At 41.5% G+C, this 17,979-nt stretch overlaps 1 protein-coding gene across 1 annotated transcript in view; it reads right to left on the reverse strand.

Annotated features, from left to right (window-relative positions):
• LOC135090681 (uncharacterized) overlaps positions 1-17,979 on the reverse strand; it is a 135,407-nt gene that overhangs the window by 57,606 nt on the left and 59,822 nt on the right. Inside the window, exons 3-5 of the mRNA XM_063987680.1 lie at positions 14,885-15,074; positions 5,323-5,629; positions 2,783-2,932 (exon numbers count right to left, since the gene is read on the reverse strand). Coding sequence (XP_063843750.1) covers positions 2,783-2,932; positions 5,323-5,629; positions 14,885-15,074 — 647 coding nt within the window. The remainder of the gene's footprint in view (positions 1-2,782; positions 2,933-5,322; positions 5,630-14,884; positions 15,075-17,979) is intronic.

Below are 17,979 nucleotides of genomic sequence, written 5' to 3' on the forward strand. Positions count from 1 at the left end.
CCCTCAGCTCCCTCCCCTTCCTTCCTCGTCCCATCCCCAGGCCCCAATCGTACCCTGCCAGTCCCCTTCCCTCGCCCCAAGCTTCCAGAAATACCCTCCCCTTCCCCTCGGCCCCCTTCCCCGCCCCGGCAGCACGGCTATCGCTCAGTGAACCATCATCCTTTAAGTCACGTGGCCAGCTGCCTGACGGAGGTGAGCGCGAGCTTAAAAATAGACAAAGGGCTTGGTCATCCATCTTTAACAGTCCATCCGTAGACAATATAACAATGTTACTTTTTTTTTTTTTTTTACGCCTCTTGTTTCCACTTCCGGATGTGTGTACTAGGAGGAAAAGTTATAGAGGAAAATCTAATAAATAATTGTTTTTAAACTTTAAGTCCATCAGTCGAAGACAAATCTGTATATAACTATTTCTTGATATTTTTACGTCTCTTGCTTTCATTTACGCGTGTGTGTGTGTGTGTGTGTGTGTGTGTGTGTGTGTGTGTGTGTGTGTGTGTGTGTGTGTGTGTGTGTGTGTGTGTGTGTGTGTGTGTGTGTGTGTGTGTGTGTGTGTGTGTGTGTGTGTGTGTGTGTGTGTGTGTGTGCGCGTGCGCGCTAGAAGGAAAAGTTATAGAGGACACCAGGAAGATTTGATACTTTTTTTTCATTTTAACAGTCCATCAGTGGAGAACAAAACAATGTAACTATTTTTAATTATTTTTACGTCTCTTACTTTTATTTCCGGATGCGAGTGTGTGTATGAACGTACTAGGAGGAAACACTGAAGGGAAGACCAAGGTAATTTGATGCATTTCTTTAAACTTCAACAGTCCACAGTCGAGAACAAAACTAGATGTAAATATTTTTCAGTATTTCTCCGTCTCCTGGTTTCATTTCCGTGTGCGTGTGTGTGTGTGTGTGTGTGTGTGTGTGTGTGTGTGTGTGTGTGTGTGTGTGTGTGTGTGTGTGTGTGTGTGTGTGTGTGTGTGTGTGTGTGTGTATCGGAGGGCAAACTTGAGGCACTTGAGGGAAATTTAATCCATTTCTTTAAAATTTAACGAGAACAAAACTGGATATAATTATTTTTCATTATTTTTCCGCTTCTTTCCCTAAGCTTTCACTTTCCGGTGTGTGTGCACGTCTGTGCTACAACAGGCGAGGAGCTTTAAGGAGACACGTAAGACGAATTTCATACACTCCTTCAAATCTCCTTTTAAAAATTGCCTTTCAAAAGAGAAGCAATTGGTTCTCACATAAAATGGCTGATGGCCGGAACAGATTTGTCATCAGGCTATTCATGTCCCAGAGTTTTACATTAGATCAGGGTTCTCAACCGGCGGGACGCAGACACTCCCGGGGAAGCGCGAGCACAGGACGAGAGGGGAAAAAAAAAAAATCACGGAAAATCACGGAGTCACTGGCTATTAGTGCAAAGAAGATGCAGCTGTTATGCCTAACTAAGGGCTATCTATCTATCTGATTTTATCTATCTATGGTGGCATAGTTGGGGAGGGTGTTGAGTGGGTGGCGCAGAGAAGAAGGGGTTCCAACTGTAGTGAACCAGCTTTGGGGGAGCCCAGCTTGCGAAAGGTTGAGAACTCCTACCTTAGATAAATCAAACGACAGGAATGACAGGTGGACATAAGCATGCTTTACGCAAAAGCTGCCACTTGAGGCTTACTGGCTTCTTGTATCATACTTAAATTCTAATGTCCTTAACTGGAATGTTTGTGATAAAATATATAGGCCAAAAAAATAAATAGGTAAATAAACAAATAAGTAAATGAATAAATAAATAAGATAAAAGAAAGAAAGAAAGAAAGAAAAAGAAAGAAAGAAAGAAACTGATCTGATATTATGTCTCTTATTCACGCATCCATTTACTCATTTACTTAAGAAGGAAACTTTAGAAAGCGCACAAGTACTCTATTCCACCATAACTGAATGTAAATACATCAACAAACTGTTCGTCATTACCAGAAGCCGCAGCAATCTTCATCCTGCGGGACAAACGCCTCCTCCACTCCAACTCCCTCGCCTGTCCACTGCTCGTCTACTCCATGCCACCCCAGCAAAACATATCTATCTACTTGTGTCTACCGTTTTCTTTCTACATAACCCAAGAACTAATATTTAACGCGAAAGTGTATGATGAAGGAGTGTGGTGAACGATGAAGGGGTGAAGTGAAGGGTGAAGGGGTGGAGTGAAGGGTGAAGGGGTGAGGTGAAGGGTGAAGGGGTGTAGTGAAGGAGTGTTGGTGAATGGTGAAGGAGTGAGGTGAAGGAGTCCAGTGAATGATGAAGGAGTGAGGTGAAGGGTGAGTGTGGTGAAGGAGTGTGGTGAAGGAGTGTGCTGAAGGAGTGTGCTGAAGGAGTGTGCTGAAGGAGAGTGCTGAAGGATTTAGGAGTGAAAAGTGATGTGGTGAATGCTGTACGAGTGTGGTGAAGACTGAAGGAATGAGGAGTATGGTGAAGGAGTGTGGTGAAGGATCGAGTGTGGTGAAGGGTGAAGAAGTAAGGTGAAGTAGTGTTATGAAGGATATAGGAGTATGGCGGAGTGTGAAGGATGAAGAATGGTAAAGAAGTGTGATGAAGGAAGCAGGAATGAGGTGAAGGATGAAGAGAGGTGAATGACTATGAAGAGGGCTGCAGGGGTGGCTGACACTTGATTAACAGAATCAAGAAACAGGATATGCCGAAATGAGGGGAAAAAAAAGTGGGATTTGATAACGTGACATCCTGTATTACTCGAGCATTTCACCACTCAAGGGCAATAATGAGATGAGGTGCAGAATCTTACTCTTTCCGAGGTCTTGGAGGTCGTAGTGGCGAGGGAGTCCTTCCTGGAGGCAGCCGAGTCCTTCCTGCGCCAGATGGGCAGAGAGGTCTTGCGGTCCTCGAAGAAGGCGGCGAGCGAGGGGCGGTTCACGTGGAGGGCGTCGAATGCAGACTGGAAAGGAAAGCGAAGGGTGGACACTTGACAACAAACGGAGGGACACAGGGAAACATTTACGAGGCCCTAAAAACAACAAACCAGTGTAGGGGGAAAAAACGAAAACAAATTGTTCACTTATGGCAGACTGAGAAGGGAAGGGCATGTAGAAAACGTTCGTGATTCAGTGAAAAAGACCAAAGAGAAATGTTTACAGATCAATGCATGGAAGGAGAGCAAGACACTAGCAAATTGAAAATAGGAGCAAACACATTTAGAGAGAGGGAGAAAGAAAAAAAGAGAACAAAAGATCAATAGCAAAAAGAAAGCTACGAAATCAGAGGTTACATCGGCAAAAAAAAAACAGTAAAAGAAGCAAGGGAATAGAATAAAATACAATACAAATTATCATCATTACAACTACGAAACGCAAAGCTACTGACGTCTGTTTTTATTCGAAGTCTCACTCACCTCACGTCCTAAATTTTATAGCTAGAGACATTTGCCTGAACACGAATGAGAATGACAAACATCGTTTTGGAAAGAACAAATATGATGGACAGGGTTACAGGGACGCAGCAGGTGTGTGTGTGTGTGTGTGTGTGTGTGTGTGTGTGTGTGTGTGTGTGTGTGTGTGTGTGTGTGTGTGTGTGTGTGTGTGTGTGTGTGTGTGTGTTTAGCAGATATGTGTGTGTGTTTAGCAGATGTGTGTGTGTGTGTGTGTGTGTGTGTGTGTGTGTGTGTGTGTGTGTGTGTGTGTGTGTGTGTGTGTGTGTGTGTGTGTGTGTGTGTGTGTGTGTGTGTGTGTGTGTGTGTGTGTGTGTGTGTGTGTGTGTGTGTGTGTGTGTGTGTGTGTGTGTGTGTGTGTGTGTGTGTGTGTGTGTGTGTGTGTGTGTGTGTGTGTGTGTGTGTGTGTGTGTGTGTGTGTGTGTGTGTGTGTGTGTGTGTGTGTGTGTGTGTGTGTGTGTGTGTGTGTGTGTGTGTGTGTGTGTGTGTGTGTGTGTGTGTGTGTGTGTGTGTGTGTGTGTGTGTGTGTGTGTGTGTGTGTGTGTGTGTGTGTGTGTGTGTGTGTGTGTGTGTGTGTGTGTGTGTGTGTGTGTGTGTGTGTGTGTGTGTGTGTGTGTGTGTGTGTGTGTGTGTGTGTGTGTGTGTGTGTGTGTGTGTGTGTGTGTGTGTGTGTGTGTGTGTGTGTGTGTGTGTGTGTGTGTGTGTGTGTGTGTGTGTGTGTGTGTGTGTGTGTGTGTGTGTGTGTGTGTGTGTGTGTGTGTGTGTGTGTGTGTGTGTGTGTGTGTGTGTGTGTGTGTGTGTGTGTGTGTGTGTGTGTGTGTGTGTGTGTGTGTGTGTGTGTGTGTGTGTGTGTGTGTGTGTGTGTGTGTGTGTGTGTGTGTGTGTGTGTGTGTGTGTGTGTGTGTGTGTGTGTGTGTGTGTGTGTGTGTGTGTGTGTGTGTGTGTGTGTGTGTGTGTGTGTGTGTGTGTGTGTGTGTGTGTGTGTGTGTGTGTGTGTGTGTGTGTGTGTGTGTGTGTGTGTGTGTGTGTGTGTGTGTGTGTGTGTGTGTGTGTGTGTGTGTGTGTGTTTCTCTCGGTAGGTAAAATAGGAGTTTAATCCAGATGATGCATCTGTTCGTTTATTATTAGTATTTTTTTTTACAGTATTTTAATGTATTTTATCGTTGGAGGTATAAACTTGAGATTTTCGAATTTTGTGTTTAACTAAGCTTGAATTACGAGTATATCCTTCAGCTTTGTGTATACTATTAAATGAGAATAATAGACTTTCAGATAATGCACATATGTACATTTATTATTATTATTTTTTGAAAAGTATGCTAATGTATTTCGTTATTAGAGGTATAAATTTGGTTTTATTTATTATATTGTACTATTAACAGTGTCGTTGATTATTCTTAATAATTTCGTATGTCGTTATCCGTTTTCTTTTACATTTTAAGTTTATCAATATTTTATTAATTGTGAAACTTTAAAGTTTTTATCCCTTAATATTTATAGTTTTGTCACATACAATCACATTTATACAGTCTTTGTGATGGACCAAGAGCACCTTTGTTGTAGCTCTTTTTGGTCACTTATCGTTCGTTATGCTCATTGTGTTGCATGGGTTGTTGTGGTCAATAAAATAATAATAATGTGTGTGTGTGTGTGTGTGTGTGTGTGTGTGTGTGTGTGTGTGTGTGTGTGTGTGTGTGTGTGTGTGTGTGTGTGTGTGTGTGTATGCACGTATATGATACACTTTTTATATTTATACACACACACACACACACACACACACACACACACACACGCGCGCGCGCGCGCGCGGGCGCGCAAGCACCTTCTTAAACACATACAAACCCAGGCATCTCAACACACACACACACACACACACACACACACACACACACACAGCTCACCTTATTATCACTATGAGTGGATACTATAAGAGTGGCAGGCGTGGCAGTGCTTGGAGACACCTGTAGCTCAGAGGTCCCGCCCACGCCTTCAGATCTACTGGGAATACTAAGCGACCCTGCGCCTCCCCCTCCAGCAGGGTGCGAGGGGCGAGGGGAGTGTCTATGCGGGGAGGAGGAGGCCACACCACCATCTGAAGGGGCCATAGTGGTGGTGGTGGTTGTGGTGGTGGCGGCGTGAGAGGGCGAAGTGGTGAGGCCAGACAGGGATCCCAGCAGTGGATCCGACTGCTCGTTTTCTTTGACCTCTCTGAAATGTGCCAAACTAAATTAAGTAAAGGTATTAATTCGAGTCTTCTACTTGTAACACTCCTAAAAGTAAATCTTAATACGCGGTTTGTCTTATTTCTGACCTCTCCGGAAATTTTATCATATCTCCGTAGAGGTCAGAAGCAAGGCGAATCACCTGAAGATGAATTCTAGTACCCAATTTGTCTTACTTCCGGTTTAATAGATATGTGAAATATGAATGAAAACGGATAGCTGAAAATTGAAAGAATGATACCGTTAAAAAATATGGGTAGAGGATGGACGGCTAGGTGGAATGGATGGCTATGTGGAGCGCTGAAAACTATCAATACCTAAATAAAATAAAAAAAAAAATATATATATATAAAAACGAATGGAAAGTGGAACAAAATTAATGAATACATAGAATCAACAAATGCCCCAAATACGATGAGAAAAGACAACTAAATACCAATAAAAAAGAGAAAACTGTTAAATAATGATAGTCGCAAAAGCATCGCTAAAAAATACTGGAACCTACAAATAAAAAAATATATATAAATAAAAAATTGGATGTATAAAAAGTAATAGGTGTGCTAAAGGGAAGACAAATACCCATCTATCTTCACACGGCCATCCCACTTCTCCTGACCTCACTGAAACACGACCAAATGGATGACGTGATCGAGTGACGGGCCGAAACACGTGGATTGATGGGTAAATAAATGAATGGCCCATACCTGACCCTCGCAAACAAGAGCAATTGAAAAAAAAAAAAATCACAACATGCAAATCGTCAATGCCACGAGCCATGCGGGCAACGCTTCACGCTGCCGGCCTGCGTGTGGAAAGTGTCAATAATAAAAGTCACTCTGGGAAACGAAAGTGTTGGAGAACGTTGAAAATAAATAGCAATAAAGCACACTAAAATACTCCTATCAAGCACACTCAGACACAAACAAAAGTCAAAATAATTAAATTGTCAATAATAAAAGTCACTTGGTCAAACGAAAATGTTGAGAAACGATGAAAGCAAACAGGAATAAAACACATTAAAATACTCCTATCCATCACACTCACACGGAAACAAGTCATGATAATGAAGGAAAATCCAATTATATGGCAATTAAAATGTTATTCTACAAAATATGGAAAAAATATAAATATACACATTAAAATACATTAAAAATGGAAGATAAAGGCATACTCAAATGTAAATCAATTCAAAATTAATTAAGAAAGTCCATCACCTCGCTTTGAAATAAAAAAAATAAATAATCAATGAAAAACTTATAAAAATATGAAAATACACATGTAAAAAAAAAACACAGCAAAAGAAAAAGAAAAACACCACGTAAAACAAATTCAAACGAACTAAAACAAAATTAATTATACTCCTTCACGGCAGCGCTATCGAAACAAAAAATAAATAAATAAACAAAAATACCTAAAACATGAAAAAAAGCGGTAAAATCATACAAAAAAAATACATTCACACAAAGTAAGTTAAATCAATGACGCAAATTCGTGGCTTGTGCACGTGACAGCCTCGGAACACGGCGATCAGCACTGGCAGGAGAGGACGAGGTGGCGGTCAGGTGAGGACAGCGCTAATGAAGACAGGCAGCGGAGGGAGGCAGAGGAGGAGAGGGGGCGCGATGAGGGATAAACTCCATGGACACTAAATGAGTTAAAACGTCACGCTAATAGATCGTAAAGTGAAGGGAGACATTACCACTCGGGAAAGGAAAATCAATAGAAAATGTGTATTGCAGGAACTTGTGGGATTATAACCCGAGGAAGTCGAGTGTTTGTAAGTCTCAAATGTGTTTCAGGCTGATGATAAGCGTGACGTGAAAAAAAAAAGGAAGGTAGAAAACAAGACAGAGAACAGTATAGATAAGGGCGTGTTACTTCTGGAATCAAGAAAACAGGACAAAATAAGAATAGATAAGGGCGTGTTACTTCTGGAATCAAGAAAACAAGACAAAATAAGAATAGATAAGGGCGTATTACTTCTGGAATCAAGAAAACAAGCCAAATTAAAAGTAGATAAGGGCGTGTTACTTCTGGAATCAAGAAAACAAGCCAAATTAAAAGTAGATAAGGGCGTGTTACTTCTGGAATCAAGAAAACAAGACAAAATAAGAATAGATAAGGGCGTGTTACTTCTGGAATCAAGAAAACAAGACAAAATAAGAGTAGATAAGGGCGTGTTACTTCTGGAATCAAGAAAACAAGACAAGTATAGATAAGAGCGTGTTACTTCCGGAATCAAGAAAATATAACAAAAGTATAGATAAAGGGCGTGTTACTTCTGGAATAAAGAAAAAATTACAAAAGTATAGATATAAGGGGCGTGTTACTTCTGGAACAAAAAAAAAATACAAAACAAGTATAAATAGCGAGTGTTACTTCTGGAATCAAGAAAGCATGACAAAAGTAAAGATAAAGGGTGTGTTACTTCTGGAATAAAAAAATACAAAACAAGTATAAATAGCGAGTGTTACTTCTGGAATAAAACAAAATAAAAAATGACAAAACAAGTATAGATACAAGGGACGTGTTACTTCTGCAGTCAACAACACAAGACAGAGAACAAGTACAGATAAGGGGCGTGTTATTTCTGGAATCAGAGTCAAAGGGAGGAAATCGAAACCTAAAATATGTTATGGAGGGATAAAGAAAATGTGAAGGGGAAAAAAACTGGAGGTAGGAAATACTTCAGTGAATGAGTGAAGACAAAGAACTCCACGGATCAGAGTGGAAGGGAGGAAGGCAAATGCCGAAAATATCAAACTAGAGGGAGAATGAAAATGTAAAGTAAAAAAATAAATAAATAAATAAATAAAAGATGAAGTACAAAGCACGACACAATTAGTACAGTTAAATGACGTAAGGACTAACTGAATCAGAATCAAAGGGAGGGAAATCAAGTTCAAATGTGTTCTAGAGCTAATGAAAATGTGAAGGGAAAAAGAGTGGAGGTAGAAAACCCAACAATGAGTAAAGACAAAGGGGACGGAACTCTAGAATCTAAGGCGGTGGGAGGAAGGCAAATCTTTAAAGTATCACGTACGTTCAGGAGGGAATAATGAACACGTGAGGGGAAAAAACTGGAAGGTACAAAACACAACCCCAAAAATATGTTGGCATGGATGAGTACAGGCGCTGCGCGTGGAATATTACGGAATGCTACACGTCTGAATGCTGCACGTATCAAATTTGTTCTTAAAGGCTAATGGAAAAAAAAATTAAGGTACAAAACAAGAAAAATATAAAGACAGTGAATTAAGTGCAAATATCGGAAACAACTGCGCATGAAGTGTAAGCCTAACATAGAAAACAGAAAAAAAGTAAAACACGATTGAAAAAAAAATATATAGGTAGAGAGAAGTAAAGATTTATGACGTAAATTGTGGAACGAGAGCGTGAGGCAGGACGTCCAGTCCCGGAAATATTAAACGTGTTCTGTTAGGTTAAAAACGTATCTTTGTAAGAAGGATCTAGTTAAAATAAACAAAAAATGTATACAGGGTAAGGGCGTGGCAATTCAAGGAATCTGAGCCAGACTCGAAAGCTACAAAGTACATTTGCTCCGGGTTCTTATTATAAAAAAAAAAATATATATATATATATATATATATATATATATATATATATATATATATATATATATATATATATATATATATATATATATATCAACAACAAATCCTAGATGAACACATACTAGGAGATACGTTGTTGGTAGTGTGAAATTACTCAAAATTAATATTGAATTAAAACAATGAGATGAAACAATACGTGAAAAGCAAGATGAGTAGCAAAGGTGAATGAGTGTGAAGCAACAGAGACACAGTGGTAGCAAAGGCTGTTGGTGAATGGGATGACGTGGAGCGTGAAGACAAGCCACCAATGAAAAGGCAAACATGAAGGGAATGAAGCTGTGTGGGTGAATAGGAGAAATTCCTAAATGAACTAGAGGGCCAATAATGAAAGAGTAAATATAAAGGGGTGAGCACAACGAGGCGCGGCGCCTTTGTGAGTGCGGGGCGGGAGTCGAGGACAGGTATTATGAGGCCCGCCTGTTGGCAGCCGAGTGTACTTTTTGGCACCAGAATGTACTTACTAATCTTGCCAATCTGTACATATTAATTAAATACTGGCCAGAATTGTCCTCTCTCCCTCACTCAGCGCCCCCCCCCCCTTTCCTCTCTCTCTCTCTCTCTCTCTCTCTCTCTCTCTCTCTCTCTCTCTCTCTCTCTCTCTCTCTCTCTCTCTCTGGGCTGTCACTTCCCGGTGCAAACATTTCGACAGTAACATTCACAGCCGCGCCTTTATTGCTTTCCTTTCTTTACAAACTATAATAAAACAAGATAAAAAGAACACTCACTGCATTTCGCATCATTTCTGAGCGTCTCGACTTCTTGGAAAATTATATTCAAGTAAGTCACTGTGTGTGTGTGTGTGTGTGTGTGTGTGTGTGTGTGTGTGTGTGTGTGTGTGTGTGTGTGTGTGTGTGTGTGTGTGTGTGTGTGTGTGTGTGTAAAGCAGATGCTTGGAACTGTGACTCAGGGGAAATACAAAGTGATATCAAGTTGGGGGGAGGAGGAGGAGGAGGAGGAGGAGGAGGAGGAGGAGGAGGAGGAGGAGGAGGAGGAGGAGGAGGAGGAAAGTGGCGATGGGAAAATGCAGTCTCTCCTCTAGTTTCCCAGCCAACCGTGAGAATTCTTCGTGTGTGTGTGTGTGTGTGTGTGTGTGTGTGTGTGTGTGTGTGTGTGTGTGTGTGTGTGTGTGTGTGTGTGTGTGTGTGTGTGTGTGTGTGTGTGTGAATTCCTTTTCGAGGAAAGCGTGGAGCCGATGGAGGAGGAGGAGGAGACTATCAAGGAAGGAGAAGGAGGAGACATGACATGGACGATAAAAAGGAAGAGGAGGGAAAGGAAGAGGACAAGGGAGGCAGGAGACTTACTCAACCTTCCAGCTTTTATCTTCAACCTGAAAACTTTTGTAGGAGACCAAAGTTGGTGTTTGAGTTGCAATAAAGTTTCTGTATTTTCTCTATTTAGCTTTTTCAGTGTTCTCATGCTCTGAGACCTAGACTCGTTTTCAAAGACATTACTCTCTCACCAAGACTATTTTCGAATGTGACATATAGTTAGCCAGTTTCTCAAGACGGTTTCTCCTTTAAATAATGTAAAAATCATGTTAATCCTTCATAGATCCGTAAAAACACCCTTAAAAGCCTGTATAGTCTCAACTAGACCCTTTTAAAAGCAGTGGTGCGGCGCGGAGGTGTTACATTACATGGTGCCTAATCTGACGTCAGTATCTCTTCTGATAAACACAATGTACAGTTGCTGCAAGTACTGATGTCTTGTGAGTTCCATATCTATAAGTCAAACAAATTAATATATGGATTGGTAAAGAAATGAAGATGTGATAGAAGAGCTGTTTTTTTTTCTGATAATTCTGTAGATGACATAACCTAACCTCACACACTCATAACCTAACTTCACACTCGCATAACATTAACAACCTCACACTCACATAAATTAACCTAACCTAACCTCAGACTCTCATAACCTTACTTCACGCTCTCATAACCTAACCTTACCTACCCTAAGCTCACACATTAATAACTAACCTCACACAACCATACGCAAACCTCACACAATCATAACCTAACTTAACCTTACACATTCATAACTCAAACCTCACACTCTCATAACCCAACCTCTCACTCTTACAATCTTACCTTCTGCATTAATAGCAACCTAACAGATCCAAAAAACCTAACCTAACCTCCTATTGTTCTCCGAAACTGTGCCTCCGTGCTTGCACCTTGCCTAGTCAAACTCTTTCAGCTCTGTCTGTCAACATCTACCTTTCCTTCTTGCTGGAAGTTTGCCTACATTCAACCTGTTCCTAAAAAGGGTGACCGTCCTAATCCCTCAAACTACCGTTCTATTGCTTTAATTTCCTGCCTATCTAAAGTTTTTGAATCTATCCTCAACAGGAAGATTCTTAAACACTTCACAACCTTCTATCTGATCACCAGTATGGGTTCCATCAAGGCCGCTCTACTGGTGATCTTCTGGATTTCCTTACTGAGTCTTGGTCATCCTCTTTTAGAGACTTTGGTGAAACTTTTGCTATTGCCTTGGACATATCAAAAGCTTTTGATAGAGTCTGGCACAAAGCTTTGATTTCCAAACTACCCTCCTACAGTTTCTATCCTTCTCTCTGTAACTTCATCTCAAGTTTCCTTTCTGACCGTTCTATTGCTGCTGTGGTAGACGGTCACTGTTCTTCTCCTAAATCTATTAACAGTGGTGTTCCTCAGGGTTCTGTCCTGTCACCCACTCTCTTCTTGTTATTCATTAATGATCTTCTAAACCTAACTTCTTGTCCTATCCACTCCTACGCTGATGATACCACCCTGCACTTTTCCACGTCTTTCCATAGACGTCCAACCCTTCAGGAGGTAAATATTTCACGCAGGGAAGCCACAGAACGCTTGACTTCTGATCTTTCTAAAATTTCTGATTGGGGCAGAGCAAACTTGGTATTGTTCAATGCCTCAAAAACTCAATTCCTCCATCTATCAACTCGACACAACCTTCCACACAACTATTCCCTCTTCTTCAATGACACTCAACTGCCCCCCTCTTCTACACTGAACATCCTCGGTCTGTCCTTTACTTATAATCTGAACTGGAAACTTCACATCTCATCTCTAGCTAAAACAGCTTCTATGAAGCTGGGTGTTCTGAGACCTGACCTAACCTAACCTAACCTAACCAAACTAACTTAACTTAACCTAACCTAACCTAACCAAACCTAACCTAACATTCATAACCCAACCTCACCCTCATCAGAAGAACACTCCAACTGTAAGCGTAAAATTTTCGCTCCTCACTGAACAGAAGCTCCGAACCATTAAGTAAAAAAAAAAAACGATACGAAACCGACGCTCTGAAATCTCGAACTCGCGACTCGAACAGGAAACAAAACCCTTGCACTTGGTCATCCCACGCCTGAGTAATCACACCTGGCGAAGTCCAAGTTATTAATGGCTAATGACTGTCTGATTGCAACGAATACCCTGAACTCTTATTCAGTATTTCTGGATAGGAAGGGTTTTGATCTCGCTACAAGGTCAATTAATACAGTGTTGGCGCTGATACACTACATTCAAAAGGCTCTGGTTGAGGTTACATGGATTTTCAAGCGAGTTTTTACGGCTCTAGAAACAGATTAACAAGACTTTTACAATATCAACAGGAGAAACACGCTTTTGAACCCGGCTAATCATCTGTGGCCTTGAAAATAGTCGTGATGGGAGAGCGAGACTTTTCAGAATACGGGACTAATAGTGACACGTGGAGGTAGTGCTGTTGCAATACTGAAGAGCTGCACGTGCCGCCGCTGGGGAGACGAGAAGAGGAAAATACAAGTGATGAATAATTGATGGTTTCAGTTGACGTAATCTCTTCTTGCTACCACCGGCTGCTTTCTGTTCTGGGATAACGAGGGAGGAAGGGAGGAAGGAGATGAGGAAATTGATGGAGAGAATGGTAGTTTTAGAAAGGGGGAAAGTAAAGGTGAAACGAGGATAATGGTAGAGAAAGGGAGACACGAGACAAGGAAACTAACGGAAAGAATGGTAACTTTAGAAGGGAAAAAAGGAAAGGAGGAAGAAGACAAAGAAACTGACGGAATGCTACGAGTAACTTCAAGGGGGAGAAAGGGAGAAGGGAGACAAGGAGTTGGTGTGGAGTGTTGCCTTTGAAGCGCTACTCCCTGACGTGTCTTTTGTTTTCTTATTCTTTTTTCTTTTTTCTTATTACCCAAAATTCATGCAGTGTTTTCTTTCTATCCTCACTATATTATTTTCAAAACAGGTACGCCCCTATTATGTCTTCCCTATATGGTTGCTGTAATCTTGTACTTTTCCTTCTTTCTTCCTGGTATTCTGGGCACCATAACAAGTCAATACATTATCGTGTCTTATCATCGTCGCTTTCTCTTCACATTCATAAGACAAAGGAAAAGTAAACACCAGACCAACGCTACGAGTACACGTGGCGACAGATGGTGGTGAGGCCAGGGAAGACGAGGGATGAGTGGCACTAAGACTGACTGTAGGATGGAGAGATTGATGCACTCACTCGTTGTTTCCCTTGACGGTCAAATGATACGAGAGAAATGAAACAAGTGACGAGGAAACGCATGTAGTGACGCGTGTAGTGTGTGTGTATGTGTGTGTGTGTGTGTGATCGATACCAGATGCCAAGTATCTTCTAGAGGGGAAAATGTTAAATCCTCACCTTTCGCTCGCTTATGATAGAAATTTTTAACCCTTTCACTGCGATACGAAACGATTAACAGCACCAGAAGTAATGCATGAAATCTTTATAAGTATCTACAAGAAAGAAGGGGATTAATAAGAATATATTTTGCAGTTTCTACCCAGTTTAAAGATTGAAGATGGCTGTAGAATAAATAAAGATGTCTCAAAGTGATAAGTAATTAAGGAGAGATGTACCAAATAGCGATCAAATTTAAGACACCACGACAAAACGCGTAAATAATAAAAATATTCTTAACTCAGTAACATGAAAACACTCTGCCAGGTAAAATATAAGAAGTATAAACTAACTTCACTAACACGAAAACAGCCTGCCACGGAAAATAACAGACATAAATATACCTAAACTAAAAAGGAAAACAGCCTGTCATGCAAGATAAGATTGAAATACGCCGAACCTCACTAAAAAGGAAAACAGCCTGTCATGCATAATAATAGACAGAAATATACCTAATCTCACTAACAAGAAAACTGCCTGCCACGCATAATAACAGGCAGAAATATACCTAATCTCACTAATTTGCGACACCGTATCATGTCTCACTTCCACACAATTTCGAGCTACATGAAAAAAAAAAAAAAAAATTTACCGATAAACATTTCTTGATAACATTTTTTCCTAACAATATCCGACCATAAACTTTGCGTCATTTCAGCATCATCGGTTAGCAGCGAGGAAAAGAAGGGCAACAAAAGCACATATTTCACAATTAATACACGGCCATTCATCGCAATGCAAACAGATATAAACAGTAGTCACGACCAACCAGCAGCAGCAGGGAACAGTCGTAAATCACTGCTCAGAACACACACACACACACACACACACACACACACACACACACACACACACACACACACACACAGTCTTCACCACAAAACAATCTCCCATCTCAGTCTCACCGGCAGGAGTTCGCGTTCTCGTCGTCGCCTTCCTCCTCGCCTTCGTCCTCGTGGGGTTCCTCAGAGGGGTGGTCCAAGATGGGCTCCATGCGTGCCCCGGGCGTGGACGAGGAGCTGGACGCCGGGGATTTGCCGCGCCGAAGAGACCCCATGCGGAGAGACTGGCGGAAGGAAGCTCTTGCCCTGTTGACTGTGAAGGAAAGGAGAGTAAGGAGTACGACCCACATTCTGAATCACGGCGTCACCACACCTCCTATTTCCAAAGGCTTTAGTTGAACCTCCACATGTTTTTAAGGATGTCTTTACGGTTCTAGTGACTGATTAACAAGATTTCTACGTTATGAATAGGAGAAACACTCTTTAAAAGGCCCTATTCGAAGCTACACCGATTTTCTAAGGGTTTTTATGGTTAAAGTGACAGGTTAATAAGGTTTCTACATTATGAGAAAGAGAAACAGTCTTAAGAACCTGGCTAATCACCCCTGTGGCCTCTGAAAATAGTCGCGGTGAGGGAATAAGGGGCTAAATGAGAGAGAGGAGTGAATGGGAACAAAGGAGAGAGTAACAGAGGGATTGGGAGAAGGATACAAAAAGTGGACTGACTAGGAAAGAGGGTGGAAAGCAAGGAGTGAGTGAATCAGTCATTTAGTTGGTCAGTCAGTCAGTCAGTCAGTCAGTCAGTCAGTCAGTCATCTGGTCAGTCAGCCAGTTTATCAGGTCACTCTGTTGGTTCATTAGTCAGTCAGTCAAAATAACAAAAGGGAAGAGAGAAAGTCAGCAAGTTTGTCAGTAAATAATATGTAGTACAGAGAGAGAGAGAGAGAGAGAGAGAGAGAGAGAGAGGAGAGAGAGAGAGAGAGAGAGAGAGAGAGAGAGAGAGAGAGAGAGAGAGAGAGAGAGAGAGAGAGAGAGAGAGAGAGAGAGAGAGAGAGAGAGAGAGAGAGAGAGAGAGAGAGAGAGAGAAATGACTAAAGACAGGAGGGGAGAAGGGGGAAAGAAAGGGAGAGTGAGTGTGAGAGATAAAAGTGACTGAAAAAGATGGTAGCCTTGGGAGAGTGACAGTGGGAGAGTGGGAAAAAATATATAGGGAGGCGGGGAAGGAGGGAGGGAGGGAGGCAAAGGAGGGAGATGGAAGGAGAGAAGGAAGCCATGTAAATGTGAAGAGAAGGGACAATAATAAGATAAAAAAGGTAAACATTTTCTTCTTCCTCTTCCTCCTCCTCCTCCTCCTCTGTCATACTACGTGGAGAAACAAAATCAACAAGTGAATTAAAGTAGTAAAGAAGGAGTGAGGGAAGGAAGGAAGGAAGCTTAAGAGGAAAAGTGTGAAAGAGAGAGTCAAGGGAGTAAACAAAAGAATGTGACGAACTTAACTTTGTTTCCAGTATTTCAAGCTGAGAGAGAGAGAGAGAGAGAGAGAGAGAGAGAGAGAGAGAGAGAGAGAGAGAGAGAGAGAGAGAGAGAGAGAGAGAGAGAGAGAGAGAGAGAGAGAGAGAGAGATTCATAAGGACTGACTGACGGACTGACTGACTGACTGACACACACACACACACACACTGCAGACATTATTTTAATACAACACAAAGGCGGGTCGCTTTCACCTGTTCAGTTCCACGTAATTAATGCACGAGTGATTATGAAAATGCAATGCTAATTACTCTACAACATTCTCCTGCAAAACAACTCTCTCTCTTCACCTCTCCCTCTCTCCCTCCGCCCGTCACTCACACTCTCTCTCTTCCTTCTCCCTCACCTGTAGAACTTTGCATTACAACAGGTGAGGTATGGAAAGCTCAAGGGGATGTTGTGATTACGTAGTGCTGAGAATTATTATCGTCAACAGAAGACAAAAGGTGATGATAATGATAGGTGAAGAGGTATGGTACGGAATGGTGGTAGTAGTAGTAGTAGTAGTAGTAGTAGTAGTAGTAGTAGTAGTAGTAGTAGTAGTAGTAGTAGTAGTAGTAGTAGTAGTAGTAGTAGTAGTAGCAATAATAATAATAATAATAATAATAATAATAATAATAATAATAATAATAATAATAATAATAATAATAATAATAATAATAATATGACTCTCTCTCTCTCTCTCTCTCTCTCTCTCTCTCTCTCTCTCTCTCTCTCTCTCTCTCTTTCAGAATCCGAAAAACGCCTGTAGCATTAGAGAGAGAGAGAGAGAGAGAGAGAGAGAGAGAGAGAGAGAGAGAGAGAGAGAGAGAGAGAGAGAGAGAGAGAGAGAGAGAGAGAGAGAGAGAGAGAGAGAGAGAAACCAGAACGTGTGTGTGTGTGTGTGTGTGTGTGTGTGTGTGTGTGTGTGTGTGTGTGTGTGTGTGTGTGTGTGTGTGTGTGTGTGTGTGTGTGTGTGTGTGTGTGTGTGTGTGTGTGTGTGTGTGTGTGTGTGTGTGTGTGTGTGTGTGTGTGAGTGTGAGTGTGAGTGTGAGTGTGAGTGTGAGTGTGTGTGTGTGTGTGTGTGTGTGTGTGGGAGAGCAATAGTGTTGCGTCATTGTCACGGTGGGAATATTTGGCTTGAAGGGACGCTGGTGGAGTAGAAATGGAAGGAGTGATGCGTGGGAGAAACATGGACAGGGTATCGAACTTGTGGGTGGGGAGGGGAACGTAAGATCAGAAGGGAGCGACGAGGAAAGAGGGAAGAGATGAAGGGAAGTGAGAGATACGAGAAGAGAAAAGAGGGAAGAAAAGTGTGGGAGGAAAGAGAAGAGGGAAAACAGAGTGGGTGTGAGAGCATAAAAGAACAACTAAGGAAGAGATGGTGGAAGTGGAAGAAAAGAGGAGAGGGAAGCGAAAGTCGGTGTGAAATGACACGAGGAGAGAAATGGAAGACAAGTTGGATGTCAAAGTATTCAAGAAGAGTAAATGGGAAAGTGATAGAAAAGAAAAATGAAAGAAAAGAAAAAGAGAAGAGAGATGCGAGAGGATTAGAGAAAAGAGTACAGAGAAGACAAAGTGAGAAAGAAAGAGAGAAACTGACGAAAAATAGAGAGGCAAGACACTGAAATGAAGACAATGGGATGAAAGTATTGAGAAAGAAAATGCAAGAGAGAAAATAAGAGAAAGAAGATGAGTAAAAGGCGTTT

The sequence above is a fragment of the Scylla paramamosain genome, chromosome 35 (genome assembly GCF_035594125.1).
Source record: "Scylla paramamosain isolate STU-SP2022 chromosome 35, ASM3559412v1, whole genome shotgun sequence".
Classification (NCBI taxonomy): Eukaryota; Metazoa; Arthropoda; class Malacostraca; order Decapoda; family Portunidae; genus Scylla; species Scylla paramamosain.